Source organism: Colossoma macropomum, unplaced genomic scaffold (assembly GCF_904425465.1).
Source record: "Colossoma macropomum unplaced genomic scaffold, Colossoma_macropomum, whole genome shotgun sequence".
In the NCBI taxonomy this organism is placed as follows: Eukaryota; Metazoa; Chordata; class Actinopteri; order Characiformes; family Serrasalmidae; genus Colossoma; species Colossoma macropomum.
The window spans coordinates 24,783,168-24,807,133 of NW_023494784.1; the positions used below are offsets into that span (position 1 = coordinate 24,783,168).

General features: G+C 41.1%; 1 protein-coding gene across 9 annotated transcripts in view; it reads right to left on the bottom strand.

Annotated features, from left to right (window-relative positions):
• Positions 1-390: 390 nt before the first annotated feature.
• The window catches only part of mycbp2 (MYC binding protein 2), a 77,585-nt gene continuing 54,009 nt past the window's right edge, over positions 391-23,966 (bottom strand). For 5 of the 9 annotated variants that reach the window (XM_036564482.1, XM_036564263.1, XM_036564337.1 and 2 more), the window contains 32 exons: positions 21,360-21,584; positions 20,342-20,474; positions 20,089-20,211; positions 18,003-18,167; positions 14,853-16,487; positions 14,566-14,735; positions 12,486-12,730; positions 12,158-12,325; positions 11,898-12,055; positions 10,062-10,261; positions 9,777-9,926; positions 9,444-9,604; positions 9,189-9,345; positions 8,761-8,985; positions 8,569-8,634; positions 8,148-8,387; positions 7,343-7,432; positions 7,143-7,223; positions 6,769-7,035; positions 6,378-6,661; positions 6,135-6,231; positions 5,913-6,032; positions 5,404-5,505; positions 5,155-5,283; positions 4,645-4,777; positions 3,923-4,026; positions 3,577-3,765; positions 3,355-3,462; positions 2,992-3,201; positions 2,573-2,680; positions 1,669-1,834; positions 391-1,563 (listed from right to left, as the gene is read on the bottom strand). In XM_036564482.1, coding sequence (XP_036420375.1) covers positions 1,448-1,563; positions 1,669-1,834; positions 2,573-2,680; positions 2,992-3,201; positions 3,355-3,462; positions 3,577-3,765; positions 3,923-4,026; positions 4,645-4,777; positions 5,155-5,283; positions 5,404-5,505; positions 5,913-6,032; positions 6,135-6,231; positions 6,378-6,661; positions 6,769-7,035; positions 7,143-7,223; positions 7,343-7,432; positions 8,148-8,387; positions 8,569-8,634; positions 8,761-8,985; positions 9,189-9,345; positions 9,444-9,604; positions 9,777-9,926; positions 10,062-10,261; positions 11,898-12,055; positions 12,158-12,325; positions 12,486-12,730; positions 14,566-14,735; positions 14,853-16,487; positions 18,003-18,167; positions 20,089-20,211; positions 20,342-20,474; positions 21,360-21,584 — 6,525 coding nt within the window. In that variant the 3' untranslated portion in view covers positions 391-1,447. The remainder of the gene's footprint in view (positions 1,564-1,668; positions 1,835-2,572; positions 2,681-2,991; positions 3,202-3,354; positions 3,463-3,576; positions 3,766-3,922; positions 4,027-4,644; positions 4,778-5,154; positions 5,284-5,403; positions 5,506-5,912; positions 6,033-6,134; positions 6,232-6,377; positions 6,662-6,768; positions 7,036-7,142; positions 7,224-7,342; positions 7,433-8,147; positions 8,388-8,568; positions 8,635-8,760; positions 8,986-9,188; positions 9,346-9,443; positions 9,605-9,776; positions 9,927-10,061; positions 10,262-11,897; positions 12,056-12,157; positions 12,326-12,485; positions 12,731-14,565; positions 14,736-14,852; positions 16,488-18,002; positions 18,168-20,088; positions 20,212-20,341; positions 20,475-21,359; positions 21,585-23,966) is intronic. The other 4 variants (XM_036564415.1, XM_036564632.1, XM_036564550.1 and 1 more) reach the window with 4 other exon arrangements.

Here is a 23,966-nt window from a genome sequence, read left to right on the forward strand (position 1 = left end):
ATTATTTTGAAATTGTGGTAAAAAAGGGTACTGTTTTACATGTACCTCTTTATCATAACTATAAATAAAAAAATGTTTTAGGCCAAAACCATCTCAAAACTACAGTAAAACGATGTCTCACACATCAGACAATTCATGCAATAACTGCGTGAAACTCCTCGGATGTCTGGTTGCTATAACCACTACTGTGTGTTTCTCCACAATGGAGTATTGCACATCAGAACCACTCAAAATAATGTGCACATTTTAATGACTGACTTTTGCAGGAATTCTTTTTTAGTAAGCCTTAGTACAGACACCTATTACCATACTGTTATACCTTACACATTAATAGCTAAGGACAGCTCTGTCAGGAGAAAAAAAAACAAAAAAAAAAACACGACACCTTTGTAATGTACCTTGCAGAACAGAGAATCTGGTTTATTACCGTCCAACTCTATCCACCACAGATAATACAGAGCAGATTTACAAGTAGCATTTTTTTCTTTTACAGCAGCTGTTCATCACACTTCCACACATTCTCACACTTCCAAAAAATGATTCACAATTTCCATTTTTTTCTTTTTTTTTTTTTGGTGTGAAGACTGACCCCAGCCCAAAGATTTCTGTGTTCTGTTCTTACAACACGATGGTAGAACATACTCACCTTTTAACGTTTTTAAAAAGACAGAAAAAGGGTTTGTACCACATTATAACATTGTGGAGCTGAAAGGGACACGTCAGACGTAGGCCCATCAAAGTTTTCTGAGCACAGAGATGATATTTGTTATATTTGCAGAGGGAAAACAATGGCGTGTATCACTGTATAAAAATGTACAGTGGCTTTTATTGACATACATTCCATATGTTTACAGCTGCAAGATAGGAGGCACACCCAGTATTGCACTTCATTAAAAGTTCTGGCTCAAAACAAAACCCAGAATATCAAACAAAACTGAAGTGTAAAGTAGCAACATCTGAATACACCTATTTTGGATACTATCATTATATACAAGATTAGATAAATCGTACACTATTTTCCTCCCAACATAACATTCTTGACAGTCCACTTATATAATCTTACCAGAATCTTTTCTGCCAAGCAATGATGCACTCAATAGTGGAGAATACTGTACAGGATTACGAAAAGAGTCAGTTTACATATTGTTACACTTCAGTGATCGGGTGGTGTGCAACGTTTATGGGAGCCGAGGGTTACAACGGCTGCATGCAAACACGTCACAAAGTTTTTTCCATATTTTTTTTCTTTTAATTTCCTATATTCTTCAGCGTCCATTGAGAGATAGAGAGAGAAACTGAATCCTGAAGCACAGTGGCTTATCAGTGCCTCCTCTTAGCCAGACATCCAGGGTAAGTACTCTCAGACTGGACTTAAGCAGGACTCTGCTGTTTTAGCAGGACAAGTAAAACAGGGACTCAAAGAGGGAGTAAGACAGGGTCCAGCAGTTCAGAAGGTATGGGCATTTCTGCACACGCCACAACCGAGGGCAAACTCCTCTCCAGTGGGAGGATGCACAACATGCAGGGGACACTCACTTCCCTCCAGCTGTTTACCCTTAGGACCTGTCAAGAAAAGTAAATATGTCAGTCATGGTGCTTAGACTGCGAGCTGGTTTAAATTAATTTAAAATAACGTTACACAGCGCATTTTTACAGAAAAACGTTTACCAGCTGGACAATGAGGCAGCTCTTCTTTGGGGACACTGGTCATTCTCTGGAAGTCATCATGGCAAGCGTTGCAGAAGTGTGTGGTCCCAAAGCAAAAGAACACAGCAACAGAACAGCAGTAACGGCATTTGTACTCAAGGAAGTCTGTTCCATGTTTAGAGCACATCTGCAAAAAAGAGACAAGACTCTTTTAAATATGAAGATAACTGTTTATTCTCTATACAAATAAAACAGTACATATTATAAATAGCATGATTATATACATCGTTGCTGTTGGAACAAACAAATCCAATCCAAATCCAAAAATCCCCCCACCATTACACCACCTCCACCAGCCTGGACTATTGACAAGGCTGGTTGGGTCCATGGATTCATTCTGTTGGCACCAAATTCTGACCCTACCAACTGTGTGCCTCAGCAGAAATCCAGATTCATCAAACCAGGCTACATTTCTCCAGTCTTCAACTGTCCAATTTTGGTGAGCCTGTGCCCACCGTAGCTTCAGCCTTCTGTTCTTGGCTGACAGAAGTGGAACCATGTGGTGTTCTGCTGTTGTAGCCCTCAAGATTTAACGTGCATTCTGAGATGCTTTTTCTGCTCACCACAATTGTACCTGAGTGGTTACCTGAATTACTGAGCCTTTCTGTCAGGTTGAACCAGTCTGGCCATTCTGATGGTTCATGTGAACTTTACCTGAAGCTGCTGGCCTGTATCTCCATAATTTCATGCCCTGCACTTGCATAAATAAATAGGCGTACAGGTGTTCCTAATAAAGTGCATGGTGAGTGTTTTATATAGAATGTTGTATATACACATATATACATATATAAAATCATGTCATCATATATATTAAAGAATGTTTCTATTTGGCATTTTTCAGAACACACCATTCCTTTTTACTAACCTGTGCTCTGGACACATCTGAGCATGCTCCACAGATGAGCTCGCTGGGGTCATAGTCATCGCCTTGTCCTGCCTCTGCATCACAGCGTGCCTCTCCCCCAAAATAGGCCTGCAGAATTTAGCATTTAACTCATACTTTTAGCCAAAAAACACTATAGCCGGTGGGTAATTTCTTGCATACTAACGTAAACTGATCGGATTAGTGCTACTTTCATATCATTTAAGGTTCTGCTTTACTTTATACAAGGCTTTACGGAATTCTGAAAGTGCAAAACAAGATCAGAAACAGTACTGGCATATCAAGTACAATATATATTTAATAGATATGACATATGAACTAAAAAGACTAGATTATATATTTACCATTAAATACTAATTTCAATGTATAAATTAAAAATGTCTGGAACCCTATGAGCTAACCTTTTTGCACTTGTAGCACACATAATAAGCGTATCTATTCATAGCGAATCCAGCAGGGTCATTGTAAAAGCGGGCTCCAGGCGTTGTAATGGCTTCACTCTTGTGTAGGCCCTCATATTCCAGTCTCATTAAAGCTTTTCTCCTCACATCATCATACAGCTCTTTAATGGGATCCAGGAGATCTTTGATCACTGAGTGGTTAATTTTGTTCTAGAACAGACAAAAGATTCCAAGAAAAAAAAAAATCATGAGTGTTACCAAAGATACCAAAGTACATGTACTCTAAAGAAAACATTGAACTTTTGCTTGATTTAGCAGCTTTTGGTTTGTAGCTCTTTTAAAAGTACAAATGAGATTACATACCTTACAGATAGGACACGACATGAACCCAAAGGTTATCCTGGGCCCAAGCCAACGATTCTCCAGGACTCTGCGTGTGCACTGGAGATGGAACACATGGCTGCAATCCAGCTAAGAACAGACAAAGACATGTCAGACCTACAGAACAGTTATGACCTTATAATGAATAATATGCCAACTGTTTGTCCTGTGGCCACAATTACAGTTTTTCTTCACAACATATACCTGGATGGCAGGGGCAGCAGACAGAGCCTCAGTGAAACAGATCATGCACATATCATCAGCATCTTGTTTGAGACAGCCAGTGCTCTTGTCACAGCCATGAAGACAGGGCAAACACAGCTCTTCATTCTTCACCCCACCACAAGGGTGACCACACGCATGGGTCTTACTGCAGGCCAGTTTTGCATACTCCTACACACACACACACACACACACAGAGCATAACAATGTGTCACTGTGGTCACATTACAATAACAGATAGCCCTCTTGCTGCATTTATTAAATTTCAAATAGACACAGTAGTTCTACAATATGGTGCATATATTCTAGGACAGGGAAAGCTTTGTACCTGACAGTCTGGGTCTGAGCACACACTTCCCACTGCAGACAACTCCGTGCCATTCCTGGTTCCACAAAAGCGGCAGGCATCTGAACTGCTTGAAGCAGGTTTACCTGAGAGACAAGGGGATTTATGGCCATAAGGATGGATAAAAAGAGTGTCCCTTAGAATTGGGATGAAAAACTGATATTATCGAACATCGCAATCCTTTTAAATTAAGTGCTGATATTCTGCAGCTTATTGTTCTTTCTCTAGAGGCTATACAAACATAACATGAACAGCTAATTAACTACACGCATTTTCTTTAAATGCCAGTTGGAAAAGTTTGGAAAATGTATAATTGGCAACAAATGCTGAAGTACATGCAACAAAGAAATGCTAATACATGCTAATGCTAATACTCTCCAATAATGAGTAAATGTATGAATTTGTTCAGAAGGGTGCAGCAGTTTGGTTTCCAAAAAACGAACCGAACTGACGAAGCTGGAGTTAATTTTCCAACAATTACATTACCATGAGGAAAAATGCAAGCTATAGTGTAAGGATATGTAATGGTCACAGGTGTTTCGTAACTGAATTAGGATCACAATAATATCATTCATCATGGTAATTCTGCAGACGATAATAGTTTAGTCAATTTTATATCATCCAAACAGTGTCCATAAACAATCCACTTCCTAAGAATACAGCAGAAGACATTTTCACCAGCACAGAGTGTAAGCTCGCCTCACCTGTGTGTTCTCTAAATTCCACCATGGCCTTCATGGTCTTGGAGTCAGCCAGTGCCATGAGCCAGAAGAGTTTGGTCCTTCCACAGCCCTCATGCAGGTCAACCTTTATGGCCTCCTCTTCCTCCTTAAAAACCTGCAAACAGCAACAAGAGCAATATATTGTTGAGCAGGTTTCATGATGTATCCCACTCACCGTGAATTAGGCTTGCATATATCGCTTGATAATCATTATGACAATACTGGCCTTTGCAATATGCAAATTAGAGTTTGTTTATTGTTTGCTGTAAGCATCCTGACCAATCACTCATGTTCCTGATGGGTGATATTCTGTGGGTGTTTTGATGAATCACATGATTCAATTATGGTAATATGTTTGAGAAAGCACCAAGGTGTTTAATATATTGCAATATATTGTTTAATAAGTTGCAATTCACCATCACAAAATGTAAAAATAATCACAATTTGTTATTCTGCCCATATCATGTAACAGTTGCATGAACGGGAGCATACCTGTCGTTGATGGGAGCGTGTCCGGCGGTGCAAGTGGAGGAAGCGGTCACAGTCAGTGCACAGGTTTCCACACACATTACACAGGATGATGGCTGCAGTCTCTCCGTCATCATGGTTATCACACATAGGCTGTGAACAAACGCAAAAGAAGGTAAAGAGCCAGTTTTCGGCAGTAGGCCTATGAGGTAACTGTGTATTTATGGCTCTTTATTGTGTCCACAGGGGCCTGTTAGAGACTGTATGCTGTACCATCTGTTTTTGCTGGCCGTCTTTGCCCATCCAGCGGCCTGAGGACAGTCGGTCCACATGGTCCTGATCCAGCACACACAGAGAAGCAAGAGCCAGCCAAAGCTGTGAAGAAATCATATAAATACATTACATTTAGCTTAACCCATTTTAAAAATAATTTGCTCTGTAGTAGAATAACATTCTTTTATTACACTTCAACTGACCATCTCCATAAAATGTTTAATTATATTCACTTAAAAAACAGAACAAATACAAAAAGAATAACCTGGATACTGGTCTCTTTTCATGTTTAAAATTCTATATCTGCTGTAAATGAGGGCTTCTGATTTTATATGTAAATGCTATTTGGGATTGCTATTAAAGTCTGTTTTAAAAGGACATTTGAACAGTACACTCCACCCAACCCACACTTGACAGCTCAGTGGCCAGATTTGCTGAAGAGCACTCACTAAGCTGACCTGTGCTCAAAAGAAACAGAAGGGACTGAGTAATGAAAAGCTTAGTCATACCCGCGTGGTAGCAATGCAGCGCACTGGTGAGCGATGCTCCTCCTCCATCTTAGTGAGAGCAATAATGGTCTCAGCAATAGCGTTCTTGGTCACTCTGGACCAGGCATCTGAGAGATGGCCCTGCATAGAAGAAATGGTGGGTCTACCTTCCTCCAAAACCACTACAAAACCATGAACAGGAATTGAGAGGTGTGGAAACAAAAATTGAGACTGAATACTAACAGCAGCCATATCTTTAACCAGCTTAATGATGATCTCTGCAATCTGAGGTGGGGTTGAGCCCTTCATCCACCAGTGACTTTCCCCTCGCCGGATGTAACTACACAAAAAAAAGAAAGGGAAAAAGGGACAAATGAGCATGCTGAAGCATAGACCAAGCTCAATCTTTCACGTGTAGGCTCATTTCATGAATCTGAAGTAAATTTTTTTTTTTCAGATTACTGTAGCAAATCAGTGCAAGCTTACCTTGAGTTGAAAATCATAGGCAATGTAACTGTTGTTACACCTTTGCCTGCTGCCATACCAGCTGTACCCACAATGGTGGTGCCCTTTGCCTTCAGCTGTACGGTGAGGGCCTTAGCAATGCAGCCCAGGAACATGTCCAGGATTCCTAGCTTGTTCCAGTCTCCTTTCTCCGTAGAATGGATGATGTCACTGATATCTGCTGGGGGCAAGGCCTTCACTCCAATTACACTGGCTAACCGCACAGGAGTCACTTCAGGAAGCACACGTCTGAGCAATGAGGTCACCTGTGTGGAGTGCAGGGCCATTAATCCTAAAGCTAGCTAAGACTGTGATAGTCACATGTGAGAGAAAAGAAGAAGAGTGCGTATTATACACACAGACTTAGACACACCTGTCTTTGGACACGTGGTGAAGCCGTATGGAGGAGGGAGAAGAGATCCTGTAGTAGGGTGAGTTGTTGAGCCAAATACTGCCTACCCACATTGGACCCACTCAGGGCAAGCACCATTGATAGCAATTCAAAACAGTATGCATCTGAGGAGGCGTCATCATCACTAGGCTGGGAGTTGGCATTCTCCTTACTGGAGATGGCATGTTCCCACTCCTCCCGCACACGTGTAGCCTCCATGCGAATGGCCTGCACAATGTGGGCACACACCTGGGGACAAAATAAGGATTAATGAGGATTAAAAAACGTGGATGAGATTTAGCATTTTCTGACTTTGTGGTATAATAGCAAGACACTAATTTATCACAATATTGTACCTGCTTCTGTAGATTAGTGAGCTTGCTCCTGCTGAAGATGATGCCAACCATGTGTTCTTTCAAGTCAGCATCAGATGGTGCCTGACAAGAAATTAGTAATAAAAGCAATTATCTTCAATAAACACATGATTGGCCTTTGTCTATTAGATTAGTTCTTGTGATTATGGTTCTTGTGATTATGTGATTACTCTGGCACTGACCTTGTCTTCACCCTCAGGAGATGACAGAAGGTTCTTCTCCTCCTGCTCTGGAGTAGGTTCAGCATCTCCACAAATCAGCTTCCCAAACACCTACACAAATGATAGGAACTATTTTAAGTGCAAGTAAGAAGTTTAATTTTAGCGTACTGGTCATAAACAGCTTTAATTTAAAGGAAATGAAAAGCCACATTTATTCTAAAACAATTTCTTTAAATTTATTCTAAATTTATTCTCAAACAATTTACAGCAATGAAAGTGTCTCCTTATGTTTCAACAGGGCTCAGAACAAGTTTAAATTCAAAATGGTCTCAAGTTATTGTGTGCATTATGAATGAGTATTTAAAACATACTGACAAATCCTTTTTGCATCAAAAACATTATTTATCTATCAACATGATAACTTGCATTCTGGCTTACTAGCTTCAATGACATATGTTTTTGCACACGTAGGTGAGAAAGAGTAATGTGGAAAGCGATGTACCAGAATGTATCACTACCCACAATATTCAAAGGAGTGTAGGAAAATAAGTAAGCATTATTGCCATCATCTTCTGTGTCATGTAGAAAGTTAAAAGAGGTCATTTCTGGCCCATATCCTTCTTTAAAAACTTGACTTTACAAATAAACAACAAAAACAAAAAAAAAACCTCAAACAACCTCAAAAAAAAAAAACTGGATTACAGCATCTAAAAGTATGGGTGGGGAACTTCAGCAGTTGTGGTTGGTGTGCTAGAGCAGGGAAATCACCAAACTGTGCCAGACTCTGACCCTCAGTTCCACAACCTTGATCTAAAGACACACTAACCTGTGAGGTGATTAGGCGGAACACGCGCAGGGTCTCTGCTTCACAGTTCTTTTGCTGGGCCACGCTGGCAGAGATTTGTCCAGCTATCTTGATGCTCTCACCCTCCTTCCAGCCAAGCACTTTGACTTGCCTCACCCTCAGAGTGTTCTCAGGGCCCTTCATCTCAATCTTGATCACATGGTGGTCTCCTCCAGGCAACTCACTGGTCACCCATCCCATGTGCCTTGAGTCCAAGTCGATCTACGACAACAAAGAGATCACTAAATAAAAAGGCCACGGAAATCAATAGTAACTTGGTATCCGGACACATGATTGAAATGTCCACATAGACTTAATTGATTGCTTTTCCCATTGAATCTTCAACCATATTACTGATGATTGTTTAATATTCAGAGTTTAATGTGACATTTGAATGACATACCTGTTTGATCCTGCAGAGGTCTTCCACTGCCTTTCCACATAGAAATGTCATCGATGTGACTTTGTTCTAATGGATCAGAAAAAGCAGAAGCAGCACAACATGAATCTGCATGCAAGTGTTAATTAACTGAACAATCACATGATCTACAAAATGATAATAACTATAAAACACGATCCCCAGTCTCAGACTCACCCCAATGTCACGGGAGTTGTCCACATGTACAGACACGTAAGAAGCATTGATGCCTTTCACACAGCTGATGGTGATGCTCTTGGTCTTGTTCTTGTCCTCATCCCCTGACTCCCAAAAAGTCTCAGTAGATCCATCTGTTAGGCTGCCAATCATAGCTGGTCGGCTGGATGTTTTTATATCTACTACACTGGTCAAGTCCTTCAAACAGGTTACCACGCACAGCTCCTGCGTTCAAAGAATTATTTCAAAATGTGCATGAAAAATATACTGCTAATGTGGTAATAGTAAAAGTATTTTAAGTTTTGATCTGAATTTCAATATTTTATGAGTTAAAAGTGTTTCTGCAAGGCTGATGTTATACACTACCCAGACTGGTTTGGCTGTTTAAAGGAGCAATGAGTTTGACTACTGAAAAATGTAATTAAAACCTGGTTGATGGCTTCATATCCTGACTGCACACTGATGTTAAAGCTCTCCTCGCTATCCCCATCATCCGATTTGGACAAGATGTTGTTGATATGATGGAACACGTTACTCTGATGCAGAAACTGGTGGTCTGACTGTTTGAATTTGAGACTCCAACACCTATTGCAAGCAAAAATATCAGTTACAAGACAGATTTCACAGTTGCATGTAACATATAGGTGCCCATAGAGGCATGTGTTTCACAGAGGATTAATTACCTGAGGGCCATTTGTTGGAGAGAGCTTCCACTGGGTAGTGACATCATCAGGTCAGAGATGGTCTGAAGGAGTCGATGGAAGGTATGGGGCAGCGGGTGAGCGGCCTCTCCAGCAATAACAATATCAGAGAGCGGATGCTCACACACACCCAAATCTTTCTCCTGCAAAACAACAGATCAGACAGCATTCAAAGGTAACAAATCCCTGCTCAATACTCTCAAAACAGACAGAAAACAAAAGCAGTGTCCTTAACTGGACACATCTGTTAAAATTACTGTAAAAGCAATCATACAGTATGTTGTTAATTCACAAAATTAACAAATTGCCACACACCTGCTCCACAATTTCTTTGTTCCCTTTGTTGTCCTCTTCCTCCTCCTCCTCTGGTTCACAGGGAGATGGGGTGAGAGAAGCCACAAAATGCCAGAGGATATCATGGAGAGACGTGGTCTGAATCACGTTGCATAGCAGCCAGTTAAAAGCCTGACAAAGGAAAAGGAGGATCTTCATTATGAAATAGGGATTGTATAGCGCAAAGACATGAATAAGGATATACTCTGATGAGAACATGAAACAGGTATCACTACCAGGTAGAGTATGTGACCAGTTATCACTAACCTCCATAGCAAACACTCTGCAGGCAGATTTGCGCAGAGCATGCTTCATGGCCACTTCTAGGCCCTCCAAATCATGGTGTTGAATGACAAAGGCAAGCACAGGCCACTGAAAATTTCTCTCCCCCTTACTCAGGGAGCCATGAGCTGAGATTAGACGAGACAGCTCAGGAGAAGGATGCCGCAAAAGTGAGGAGCCCACTTCTAAAACAGAAGAAGAATACAGAGCACTTGCTTCATAGGAACATCTATAGGTCATTTGAGGAAGTAAGTACACCCTATGACATGTTCATATTTTTTTGGACATACGTGGACATCGCCAGTTAAAAAGTATGTACAGATAAACATTATGCAATAGAACAAAAAACAATGGAAATTTGGCTTCATGAACAATTATTCCAAAGAATAATAAAAACCGAGATGTCTTTTTTGTCTGGCTTTAGTAACTAGTACTGCTCCCTTTGACAGAAATAACTTTTTGTAGACATTTCCTGTAACTGTCTACTAGTTTCTGACATCTACTGTGAGAATGTTTTGCCTGTTTCTCCATTCAAAATTCTTTCAACCCCCCACAGCATTTCAGTGAGATTCAGATCTGGGCTTTGACTAGGCCTTTTCAAGACCTTCCAATTCTTCCATTCCTCAGTGGATTTACTTGTATGTTTATGATCCTTATCCTGTTAGATGGTCTATTTCTTCAACCTTTTTTTTTGCATTCTCCTCAAGCAGTCTCTGGCACAAAAGAATTCACAATGGATTCAAGAGCTACCTGCAGGACCAGTGATCAAATTTTAGGAGACCTCTTTTAGCATCTTATGGTCTGCGGTCTGCTTTCCTGTGGCAGCCTGGCCTAGACAAGTTGGCAGTAGTTTTAAATTTCCTCCACTTGTAGATAATCTTTCAGACAGTGGAATGATTGATTTCCAATATTTTGGATATCTTTTCAAACCCCTTTCCAGGCTCATAGACATCTAAACTCTTGATCCAAGCATGATGATACCACATACTCCAATAACAAAGAGCAAAAGCAGTGATATATGTAGGGGTGTACTTACTTTTTCTACAAAGGAAATTGCATTATTCTTTACTTCAGTTATATAAACAATGACAAAAATTTTCATTCTAAGTGTCACTTGTTAAATCATTTCACCTATCTACCAATACTGTTTGAAGACTTGATATGTGTATCTCCAAATATATTGAAAAAGTCTAAACTTTTACTACTAGAAAGTCATGACCTAAACAAACTAATTCAATTTTATACTTTTTTATACTTTTATACCATTTTAGAGCGAGAGCTAGGATTAGTTTCAAACAGGTGATTACCAACAAAATGCTTTTAAGTACAACACAAATCTGCAATTCCCATAGTTTTACAAGGCTGATGTATAAAAATACTGGGCCATATTACCTTCTGTACATAGAGGTCTCTTTGTTACAAAAGTTCTCTTAAAACTAAATCTCCAGTAATATCCGAGGAGAATGTTTCTAAGCAGTATCTAGACTTATATACACCTACCACCAACTAAACCAATTTAAGTAGAAGGAGACAGAGCACCTCCAAATAACTGCTCACGAAAAAATACAGATACATTTTGTTATATAAAAATGTATCTTGCTAACTTTCATGAAACATGAAGCATAAACGAGGGCTAAATGGATTAGGTTAATGTATCTGTGGTAGACTGGGAAAAGCACCCAGGTGAACTATTCCAGCAGTTTTAATAGAACATCAGAAAATTCTGTGACGTATTAGAACATACAACTCCAAGTTATATTTATTTAGTAAGTCAGAGGCAACAATATTGTGGATGTGCCATTAAATACAAGTAGAACATACCTGCGTCTCCACTGTGTACCCTTCGTCTGGGCACTGCCTTCACTCGTGCAGGGGATGCCGAGTGCTGCTTGTCATACTCAGAAGCTACTACAGAGTAAGAGCGCTGGAACACTGTCCGCTTGGCTGTGTCACTGTCTGTGATTGGGCTGGTCTCAAGACTACCAAAGCAAAGAGTGAAGAGAGAGAAACAGATTATTTGAAAAGCTCATCTCTGCCTCAGTTAGTAAAACTATCACTTAGAGTGGACTATGCGCTCCTACCTAGGTGGCATAGACTTCATGTTGCTCTCTGGCTCTTCAAACACATTAGGGCAAGCATCCGGTGTGACAGAAATATAAGGAGCAGGAACTGAAGTCGATCTCAAGTAGCGCATTTCATCTTGAAACAGATTTTCATCCTGGTATGCTCCAAAATTCTCAGTATGTTGACTGCAACAAAAGACACTGAGATCAAGCTCACATCAGATGCTTGAATACAACTGTTGACTGACATCAACGTTCACAGATAAAAGAATTCAAGTTAGATGACATTTTTTGAGCAAATATGAAATGTTATATGACTCAGTAATAACAGGGCTGTGCTATGTACCGGGCCAGGGTCTGCAGATACAGGCAGCCAATTTTGTTGGGCAGCTCTTCAGAAACACCCTCCTTGAGGCTGGGCAGATGTGGGTGGAAGGGTTTGGGTGGGTGGTGGCACAGCAGGCTGGGTTCAGCTGCACTGCTCAGGGACAACAGAAATAGGGCATTGGCACGGATCACCTGGTGAGCCTCCATGGTGGGAAGTGCTCGAGGAGTTTTCACCTGCAGAGGCTTCTTCCTGGATTGTTTCACCTACACCAAAAAAATGAAAAATACACTTAAATCTGAACCAATTACTTCAAACTGAAAGCAAAGTTTCAAAGTTACATAACTGTTATGACTGTAACCATGGTATCATCCACCTAACACACAAACTTTCCATTTAATGTAGACAGTAACACAAATACCCTGCTCACTAGACATCCTCCAGGAATCTCCTTGCCAATTCAGAGCGATTGTCAACTCTAGTGGTAATCTGGTATTCATACAACCACAGCTACCTTTAAAACTAAAGTTCTATTTCTTTCCTCTTGATAGCTGGAGAAGTATGATAAATGCTAACAAAGTCATGTGGAGTGGGCCTCATCTAGCGGTTCTTCTTGAATCAACGATACTGATATTGTCATTCCAAAGAATGTAGCTCCAATGTTTTGCAGCCCAATGCTGTGGAGTTTATATGCCTCTAGCCGAAGCTTGACATGGGTATGGTGCCCTCTGGCTTATGTAAGGCTGCTCCAGAGCACCCCATTCTAGTGGCAATGCTTTTCTATGGCAATTACGCAAGCTGAGTGTGTGCATCTGACTGCCAGTATCAGCAACAGCTCCGCCTTAAAGTAGCTGAATTAGAACAGGTGCCTGGATATATTTCACCAAGTTAGTGTAGTAGGGCTTTAGGGAGGCCACACTGATACATTATAATCAGAAAAAGTTTTGACTTTCATCATTGAAACATTGCTGAGAATGCAATTAGGCTCTGGGCATGGTGGCAAGACACCGATCCTGGTGTCAGATACCAACCAGATCCACATGTAGGTCATAAAGACTACCTCCTGTCTGGCAAACGCTGGCACTTAAGTCCACATAATGCCACAATGCCTGGCCTGGGAACAACAGACAGCAGACAAGCATGTTGCTTTTCAGTGAAAAATCCACCTTGATATACTGACAAACTGAGGGGGTAAGACTCTCCCAAAAAAATAAATAAAAATATATAAACAAATAAAATAAAAAGAACTGGGTCATAGGAAGAACCTAGTACCATGTGGACTTCCTGGCATGCACAGCACTCTCTTAGGCAACGTGTGGCTCTTTCAGACTTGACAGACTTCTAGGCTAGGGCAAAAAATAGAAGGAATGCACTGTTCAAATGATGTGCATCTAGAGACAATCCTTCCATATTCTTGGGATGATAAATGTACATTTTAAGAAGGAAAGGAAAACTTGGATTACTTAAAAATTTGAATGCAATTTTCCTTCCATGGGCCATATACAGCGTGAGAAACTGTCACAGCTCTTTGGCTGAAAGGAGACTGATGGTTAGCTCCGTAGAAGTAAAAGATACAGCAGGGTCTTGTTCTTTAACACTCATCTTGCACCAGTAACAATATCTAATAGCGACCTTATTATCAAGCTATCTGGGGAACAGTAGCATGGATTCAAATCAGGTGACCCAAGCCAACAAGTCTGTGCTAGCACAGGGCTACTTACACAACCAGCAGTAGGATACTTAAACTTATGAATTGTTTTCAGCCAGTGGAGGACACAGTAGGGTCCTGCAGCTCAGGCAATGTCACTAGACTGTTTGAAAGCAATATAACATCTTAATCTGTATCACCAAGAGAACAGGAAAGAGCATGTCTCATGTATGAGCTAGATATTTGCATTTTTATCTTTATTTATCATTATTATTATTTTTGTCTCCTACATGTTATTGGTATAACATACCAAAATATGTGCAGATGCACATGCTTCACATTACCTCTGACAGCCGTCAGGAATTAAACAGAACTACTTTTGCAACATACAAGATGTGTGTATGCAAGTGTGTGTGTAAAAAACAGATAAGCACTTGTGAAACTAAGCTTTACCTTTTCCCTGGCTGCAGTTTGTTTCTCTCTCAGATACTTTTCTCTGCAGCGATCACAAACCAGATACCAGGTGCTCCCTCCTATGCCTCCATCTCCACAGTTCCCTGCCCACCCACCGCAGAAGTGACCAATACTGTTATAGCCCTGGCCACCAGCATAACGTCCACAGCCTGAAAGAGTACAAAGGAAACCACTCATAATCCATGTCATCTACATATACTTACACTTCGAATTTTACAAAATTCAGTAGTACACTAAGACTTTTCAATAAAAAACAGCTGTTGTACCTGGATGGGCCTGCCTCATGTGGTAGGTAACAGGGTATGGATGAGACTCTCCACAAAGCTCACAAATGGTGTCTTTCTCTGGGCCTCCCATGGCCAACTGCGCCATCTCCCCAAAGAGGTTCCCTCTAGGACGCACCTCTGCTTTCTCTTTCTTCTTCTTCTCCTTCTTGGCTTTCTTGCTGTCTTTCTCATTTTCCTTCTTTTTTAGAATGGCACTGGAACCAGGGCTAGGAAAGATCATGTTCTGTGTAGCAGCTTTGATAGTCGCCATAGAAATGTCCTCCCAAAAAGCCACCAGGTGTTGGAGCGTAAGGGGCAAGAGAGACTTCGATCTTATGGATGAGTGGCTGGTTATTTCATAGGAGACAGGCTCACCCTTCCCATCCTCACACTTCTCAGGCAATGGTGGCTCTTTAAGCATGGAGAGAACCTTGTTTTTGTTGATGCTTCCCATCTTAGAGATGTCCGGTCCATGAGGTGAGATGTTGAACATGTTGAGAGCAGATGAGATCTCCAGAGAGTGACGGTTTTTCAGCTTGCTTTCTTTCTCATCTAGGCTCTGCTGGCAGCTGAGTGAGCTGCGAATGGGTGCATGCTCTTTGGTGAGCTCAGGGTTGAACTTCAGGAAGGAGGAACAGGCCATCGCATCATGTACAATGCCCTCATGCCACAGGAAGGCTGCAAAGACAGCTCGGGCACATTCAGCCACAGAAGGTGACATGGCCTGTTTAGCAGGCTCAGTGAGACGCACATTCTCCCCTTTAAAGAGTGGACCTGATTTGTCCTTTTTCGGCCGTACATGTCTGCTAGAGGTCTTTCGGCTGACTTTAGGTGAGGAACGACTGTCCAATTCCTCCTTGACAGGAGCCTTTCCAATGCTGAAATGTACTTTGGAGGAGCCCTCTTCAGCATTGCGCAATTCTGCATTTTCATCATTGACATCACTGACATCACTGACATCATTTGACAGCAGGGCACTGGAGGTGCACAGTTCTACCACTTCACTGTGGAGGTTCTCTTGGACAACATGGGGAGATGGGGCACGATTTTCTGCATTGCTGCTTCCACCTTTTCCCTCTTTGGGTGGGAGTTTTGGTTTGGGGGAAGTAGACCTGCCTCTTAGTGGCTCTGTTAGGGGCACCTTTTTCTTTCTTAAAGTGTCAGGATCCAGTGTGTAGGAGTCAGATTTTGATCTTTCACGTGGAGGGTCTAGACGGGCCTTCGAAGAGGGGCTGACTTTCAGTGGCAGGTTCTTATCATGTGGAGAGGAAGAGCGTGGGGAACCGATGCTAGAGGGACTTGACCTGCCTGAGGAGAGGGTCTTCTGTTTGGGTGAGGAAGAGCGGGAACTGGGGGTTGGAGACTCGGCACGGAGGCCTGAGGTCCTACCATCGGCCTTTAGGGCTTGTAGGGTATTGTGGTTGGGTGAGTGTGAGCGGCTGTGGGAGTCAGAACGCAGTTTGCCTGTATCTGACTTGAGGATGAGAGCCTCGCTGGCTGATAAGCTGTCGATGGTCTTGATCTTCCCCTGGTCAGTAGTGCGGTTGGAACGGCTATCCAGTTTGGGTGAGCGACTCTCCTGATGGTGCTTGCTTGCAGGAGACAAGGATCGAGCTGCCACATTCCCTCTCTCACCTACATATCATAACACACCAGTGATTACCAGAGTATACAATTACCATGTGTGGGAAGGAACCCCACAAAGTACAGGCTTTTCAGGGTTTTAGAAATTTCACAGTGTGGCAGGGTAACAAAATAACTATACAATATATTAAAGTAAAATATGTAACCTAAAAATTAAAAAAGGAGGGGGGAGGATTGTAAACAACATGAAGGACAGAAAGAATGAAAAAATCTGAAATGAGAGGAACATGACAATAATCCACTGAAACCCTAGCCTTCCAGTTCATTAATTCACACTTAATCATGTCAACTTCGTGAATCTAAGTTACAATGACGTAAAAGTATTTCTGCAATCATTAGAGTGTACCCTGCCAGAGCTGAGCATTTCTGCCAATACCTCTAATGCTGCAAAATTTAACGAGCTATATACTCCATACCCACACCTAAGGGAAAGTACACAGATCATGGAGCAGTGGATGAGACGAATCCCATCCCAGTAGTGAGTCTCCTGGGTGCTCCCAGGAAAGGCATGCATTACCCACCCTTTTGTCTGAGAGCAAGAGATGAGAGAGCGGTGCCAGGCCCAGTCACACTGCTTTTGTGCACACGCTCACGTGAAGCAAGGCTGCGTGATGAAGCATCTACAGCGGAAAACAGTTGCAAGGAGAGTAAGCAACAAGGCTTGATTGAACCAAAGAAAACTATCAGAGAAAGAGAGAGTACAGGAGCAAGACAGACATAGAGAGGGTAGATGTAATAGAAGGAAGAAGGAGAAGGAAGAAAAAAGGGAGAGAGAGGGAGAGAGAGGGAGAGAGAGAGAGGGAGAGAGAGAGAGAGAGAGAGAGAGAGAGAGAGAGAGAGAGAGAGAGAGAGAGAGAGAAAGAAGAATGCAGTCACTAAGGCCAAGTGCCAGGGGGATTGAGGGTGGGGGGGTGTGGGGGGGGTAATGCTGGTATTTGTTCCTGAGAGTGCGCATGGGACTATAATGGCTGGTTGAAGAGCTACTGATATATGCAGACCCATACTGAGTTAGTATATTTTAGCTGATTCACATATGTATTTTCAAACAGTTCTACTAGATAGCTGCATATTTAGTACCACAGAGAGTGAGTGAGTGAGGGTATTTTGAAATATTCTCAGCTGTTTTAGTCTAATACCTCATCCTCTTAAAAGCTGTTTGTAAAACAATGAAAGAATCACAAAGTACATGTTGTAAATCAGAGAAAAAAATGAAATAAAATGATAACGTGATAAGGTGAACAAACATTTAAAATAAAAGCTGATATAATAGCAGCAGAAATTTAATAGAGACTAATGGTTTAAATGGTTACAAGATGAGGACAAGAAAAGTGTTACTTGATGATATAGCAAATATAGCAAGCGAGTATGGGGGAAGACAGGTTGAAGAGCAGGGGACCTAAGCCTAAACAGAGCACAAGAAACCAAACCAGTAAATAAAAGAATAAGAATACAAGCAGCACCTGGGCAAGCAAGCACCACCACTGTCAGACAGACAGACAGACTTACTCAGAAGCTGTGGTTGTGGCTGAGGCTGCTGGGAAAGGGACTGTCCAAACACAAAAGGGCTGTGGGCAAGGGAAGAGGGAGGTTTGGCAGCTTGCTCAAATACGGAGGGAGCTGGGAGGAAAGGCCCAGACTGAATGGAATTCAGTATGGCACTCAGCCGGTCACCTGTAATGTGGAAGACAAGGGGAAGACTATAGCTTTTACGATCCTCGATAGGAACCATAAAAAATGCTAGTCTGATCAACGGCCCACAGAGACACACTCACTGGCAGTACAGAGGGGTGTCAGTAGGTCAGTTGAACTATGGGGTAATAGGTAAAGGGTTCGGGGACAGCAAGTTGGATTTAAAATCCCACACCTCTGATGGTTAAGGTGTAGCATACCAGGCCATGGATAAGGCACTGGCTTTGGCAACATTGCCTTGACATTTCTTTCATCACTTCCAAGTTAAATACAGTTCATAGCTCGTTTACATTTCTTGCTAAAATATGACAGAATAAATTTAAAAAAGTGTTAACCAGGTGGAACAGTCTAGTTTAACTTTGGTCCTATCACTAGCCTCTCATCATGAACTGTAATGGTAACAACTGTAAGCATCAGGCAGTGATGAAAAGCCCATAAGACACCACAGTATGCAGCAAGGGTCTATGGGAGCACCACTCAGCAGCAGTAAACGAAGAAAGAATGGCAAGAGCCAGGCCTTAAACCAAGTCAGAAGCTGAAAGAGACAATGGGGCAAAACTTGGTAAGACCTGACTGCAGCACACAGAGTTTTGCCCATGCATGTTATACATGGCACTGATGCTAGCCATGACACACAATGACACATGAGCATGCACAACACAGGTAAAAGATAGACCGACTATTCCAGAATCATCTGTCAGTGATTTCTGCTTCCTTAATTAAAAAACGCTCCAGAATGGTCCATTTTTTTTCAAATTTAATAACATGTGGCATCAGGGTGTTACATGATATGATATGCTAAAATTAGAAGCTATTTATCAGACAGTAAAAGCACATTTACTGTTCATTTCACTTAAATCTACCTGGGGTAAAAAAGCCAACAGTACTTTGAAATTGTGTCCAAGTTTTGTAGCATAAAAAAAATATTTTTTTTCCCAGCAAATGCGGTAGATCAGTTGAGGAACCGAATAAAATAATTATTTTAAAAAATAAATATCAAAATCATGGTTGGCAAATTACTGAGTTACTGAGTTATGAGTTCAAGCAAGTGTGTGATTTACTACATGTGCTGTGTTGAGACCCTGCAGAAGTGCTGGAAGTTGGGCATGCCTAATTTAATTCTAACAACCTACAGTCAAGGTTTTGGGAAATTAATAATATAAAGAAATTAAAGAAGAAAAGATAAAAAAACTAAAAAATGATAAAAGGTAAGGTAAAAACAACATTGAAAAAAAAAACAAACAAAGCAAAAAAAAACACATGTTTACTCTGTTACTCCGTTGTACTCTGCAGGAATGCGTTTTGAAATGGGAAAGACCCTTAAAGTAATGCCTTGTGTACTAAAACAAATGAACAAATAAAAACAGAAAGGGCAATAAAGCAATGTAATAACTGTATCTCTCCTCATTCGGTCACTCACTCAATGTTTAGCTTAAATCATTCTCAAAACAGCACTAAATCTGCAATGAACAGATCCAGGTAATACAAAGGCAAAAGCATACAACATACTATCACTTAGTTCACTACTCTACACAACACTGATGAGAAGTATTGGTGTTTCTTGGTAAATGCAAAGAAGAGGATGAAAGATGCAAAGAGCTTAGTCCAAAACAGAACCTGACAGCTTGAGCGTGTGGGTAGTTTATATATATGATTTAAGCAAACTGGTTAATGAGTTTATACATTACTTAATCACGGGTCTTTATGCAAATACATACGTTTGGGATGAGTTATAAGTTTTCAAATGATGTATATATAAAATTATGATGAGACCATCCAGGAAGATATCATGACAGAACATACAAAGGTTTGGAGAAATGCTGGTTATGTTATGCAGTGTTATCAAGGCAGAATGGAAGGATAAACTTTATTTTCTTGTCTTCCTACGATTCTCTATGCTCACCTTTGTTGTTGGAAATGCCATAATCAAATCCTTGGGCTCCACTGCTTACGGCTCTATTGAAGGCCTGCACTGAGAAGGGGCTGGGTGGAGGAGTCTGAGCACCATGTTCCAGGATGACTTGCTCTGTTATAAAAAAACAAAGCCAGTTTAATGAATGACGATCCTTTTCATCAGCTTTCTGTACTGGGGTGTCTTGTTTTGAGTAGATTGGTTGTCCTTCTAAACTCTATTTTCTTTGTGGGTGTGGTGTTACCTTCTTCATGGCGCAGATACTGGTTTCCTCCTCTATCTCTGGCCAGAGACCAGGCCTCTCCCTCATCGCTCTCACAGAACTCCACCACACTATTCTTATCCAGTTGCACCCATGTGCCTTCAGAGTTAATTACCTGACATACAGAGAACAAAACTTATTTCTTAACTCCTAACCACAGCTCAAAAAACAAGACCATTAAAACGTGTGAAAGTGGTTTCTCAGCGAATAAAATGACAGTGAAACTGAAAATAAAATGCATTAGGATTATTAATGCTGATGTATTTGATGTGATTAAATTGGTATCATGTCATTTACTACGAACACAGGTTTGAAGCACTGGATCGAACACACAGCACATTGGTCTATTTTCAATGTGACTGCTAAAGGGAACACTAGTGAAGCAGTTGTAAGTGCACACTTGAGAAACAGCCAGTGTTTCAAAGGAGGGGTATTCAAAGGACAGCATGACACACCACACCCTCTAAGGAGAGATTGAGAAGGAAGAGGCACATTCCGCCACCTCCATGGCAGAGCATGGAGAGCATTCAAATGTGCTAAAGGAAGAAACACTCAGAGTGGGCCGAGAAGGTCACTGAAGTGATGACTTCAGCTTTGTTGAGAAGCTTATTTCATGGGAATCACAGTATGTAAGATTTATTTCTGCCCACAGTAGACTGCTCATAGCAGTAGAGTCCACAAGATGTACCATATCATTCGCTGACCATTCCAAATAGATGTAATAAGACAAATTTAATAAGAGTGCTGAAAGCTGAAGCCATGCGTGTTACTTAGGAGAGAATTTTAATATACATAGAATGATCACACATCCACACCAGAGGCATATTATACATTGTCTCTTTAAGAGGAAGTTACACAAAGGTAAATGTCTAATCTTTTAGGGACACAAAGAAGAAAAGGAAACTCGTGATGCAGTGACTGCAGCACTGGCAAGACAGTACGAAATCTGGGAACTAAGTTATCTACTAGCAGCCAAAAGAACACAGCTGGGAGTCCATACCTCGCCTACTGCCTTGACTTTGTTCCCCAGAACTAACATTCCAATGGGGATACCTCTAAGGTTTGGGCAGCTTCTGATGTTGTGACCCGAGGGTCCCGTCTTCACTACCTTATAAAGACCTGGTCCGCCACCCAGGCCCACCCTGTCCAGGTTGCGCATGGGGGCTTCATGTGAGGGGCGGCCATTGGTCTCCCTTATACACTCATCTGACTGGGGCCTGGCCTCCTGCAAAACCAAAGATCACAAGTCAATCTCCGTAGTACAGAAGCAGCTGGCACAGTGCTTTACATTTATGAAGTCCATATGGGCTGTCAAATTCTAAAATATTTGCCTCTGAGTTCAAAGGCCAATCTATATTTTTCAGCAGCAAGATCACCTGCGCACATACTTATTGTATTGTTTCATTGGTATCCATCCAGGACAATATATGCAACATAAACAAATTATGAGTAGTAACATACATATCTCACTGACGTTCATGAATTTAACATTACAAATGCTATTTGACGAGCATCTCAATGAGATTCACATTATGGTACTTCAGTCTACTCCAGAGTAGTGCTGACTGTCAGGTAGACAAGCTGTTTAAAGAATCCTAAATCATTCTAGCTTGTTTTATAAGTAAGATCAAAGACAAAACAAAAGACATGCTACTATACACTATATGTCCAAAAGTATCCAGAAAGACCTTAGGGCTACTTCAAGGTGCACCCATTGTTGACATAGGTGTTCTATTGCCATTACACAGATAATGTATAATCTCTACTGAAAAGCACCCTCAGTAATAAGCGACACTCTTGAACAGCCACAAATGATCTTAAGGTCACCATGCCCAATGCCTAGAGTCAGATAGAGGTGTTTAAAGCCCCCCACTCTTTGGGCTGTGGAGCAATACTAAATACTTCTGGGATGGGCTGGAGTGTTGTTTGTGTTCCAGAACTAATCTTCCACAATCAGTACCTGAAATCACTAACGCTCTTGTGGCTGAACGCATTCAAATTCTTACAGCAATGTTTCAATATCTAGCATAAAGCCTTCCCAGATGAGGTAACAAGAGGAGGACAGACTGCCTATTAATACCCTTGATTTTGAAACAAACGTTGAATTAGCAGCTGTCTTCAAACTTTTGGACAAGTAGTGTATGCTCTCAGTCTCTTACACCAATGAACTTTCATGCAAATGACATGTGAATTACTAATTTATAATCTAAACAGAGCTTCATATGACACTTCCATTAGCTAAAAGTGTAAAAGTATCACTAGCAACAATAGTACAAAAATGCATTTATTGGCATGTTCAGTATATTATCTTGAACCTTCCCAGTGATACGAACCACAAAAATAACCATGCATTTGTGTTTGAATTCATTTGTGACACACATGAACTGCAGAAATACACAACATTTCAAGAGGACAAATAATGACAAACACTGGTGGAAAACAAAGAAGCAGCAAAGCCATACACATCTCTCTCCTTGTGACAACTCACCTGAGGGAAACAAGATAAGGTCGTCCAAGACAAAAAGTCGATATCCCTGACTCCTTGGCTAGTGCTAAAGGCATTCTGAGCAACAGATTGCAAGAAAGTCAAATCATGGTAGGGAATTACTTAGAAGAGAAAAGGCGCTAACGGGATGGATTTTCTTTTTTTGGAAGAGAGAAATCCGTTCCTTTAATGTTTTTCATTTGCATGAAAATTACTGTCTAATATTAGGACTTGTAAACTTGAGGTAAGGCCTAATTATGGAATTCTGAATCTGCTGCAACTGAATCTGGTACCAATTGTAATTTTCAATCCATTCATTCCTGCATTACAAGAGGTATACGGTAATACAAGAAATTAAAAGATCACTGAACAACTAATTACACCATCGTAAACAATCTTCCAAAAAAGTTATGGTGTGTCATGCTGTTCACATTGAGACTCATATTGAGAGTCCTTCAAATCCATGAGTAAACGTGCTTTCAGAATCATGGCACATTTTCCAGCAAAGCAGTCTTCTGACAGCCAATTGTTTCATGGCAGAAAACAATGTGTGACATGATCCTTTGTCTGTTCACTAATTCCTAAGCATACATACTTGGAAACAAAGAAATCAACAAATGCTGTTAATCAGGACATCTGATTTGAAGATTTCTGTGCCATGAAGCAAATATAGCAAATACATTTTCATCTGTTAAGATGATCTTCAGATACACAGTGCAGTCCTAAAGTAACACAACAGTAATTCCGAAATATGTCAGCTGATATGAATACAAATACACTTGAAGCTGACAGTCTAGACCAAAAGCCACTTGTTTCACTTGAGTACAATGTGCTGGAGTACAAAGCCAAAACAACATGTACTTACAGACTGCACTGTATGCAGTAGTGTCAGGCTCTGTGAAGTAAGAGGCAGTGGGGGTTCAGTTGAAGGGCAGCTTGTGCCTTTCAGTTACACTGATGTAGCTCATCCAGTGGCTCACTTTCATCAGGAAACAGTACTGCACAGTGCACTGACATCAAGAAGCTGTTTTTTCCACACCACACATGATGGGTAACATACCAGTTATGCAAGTGTTAGTACCTTTCATACAAACTACTGTGCATATGCACCTGCCCAAATGC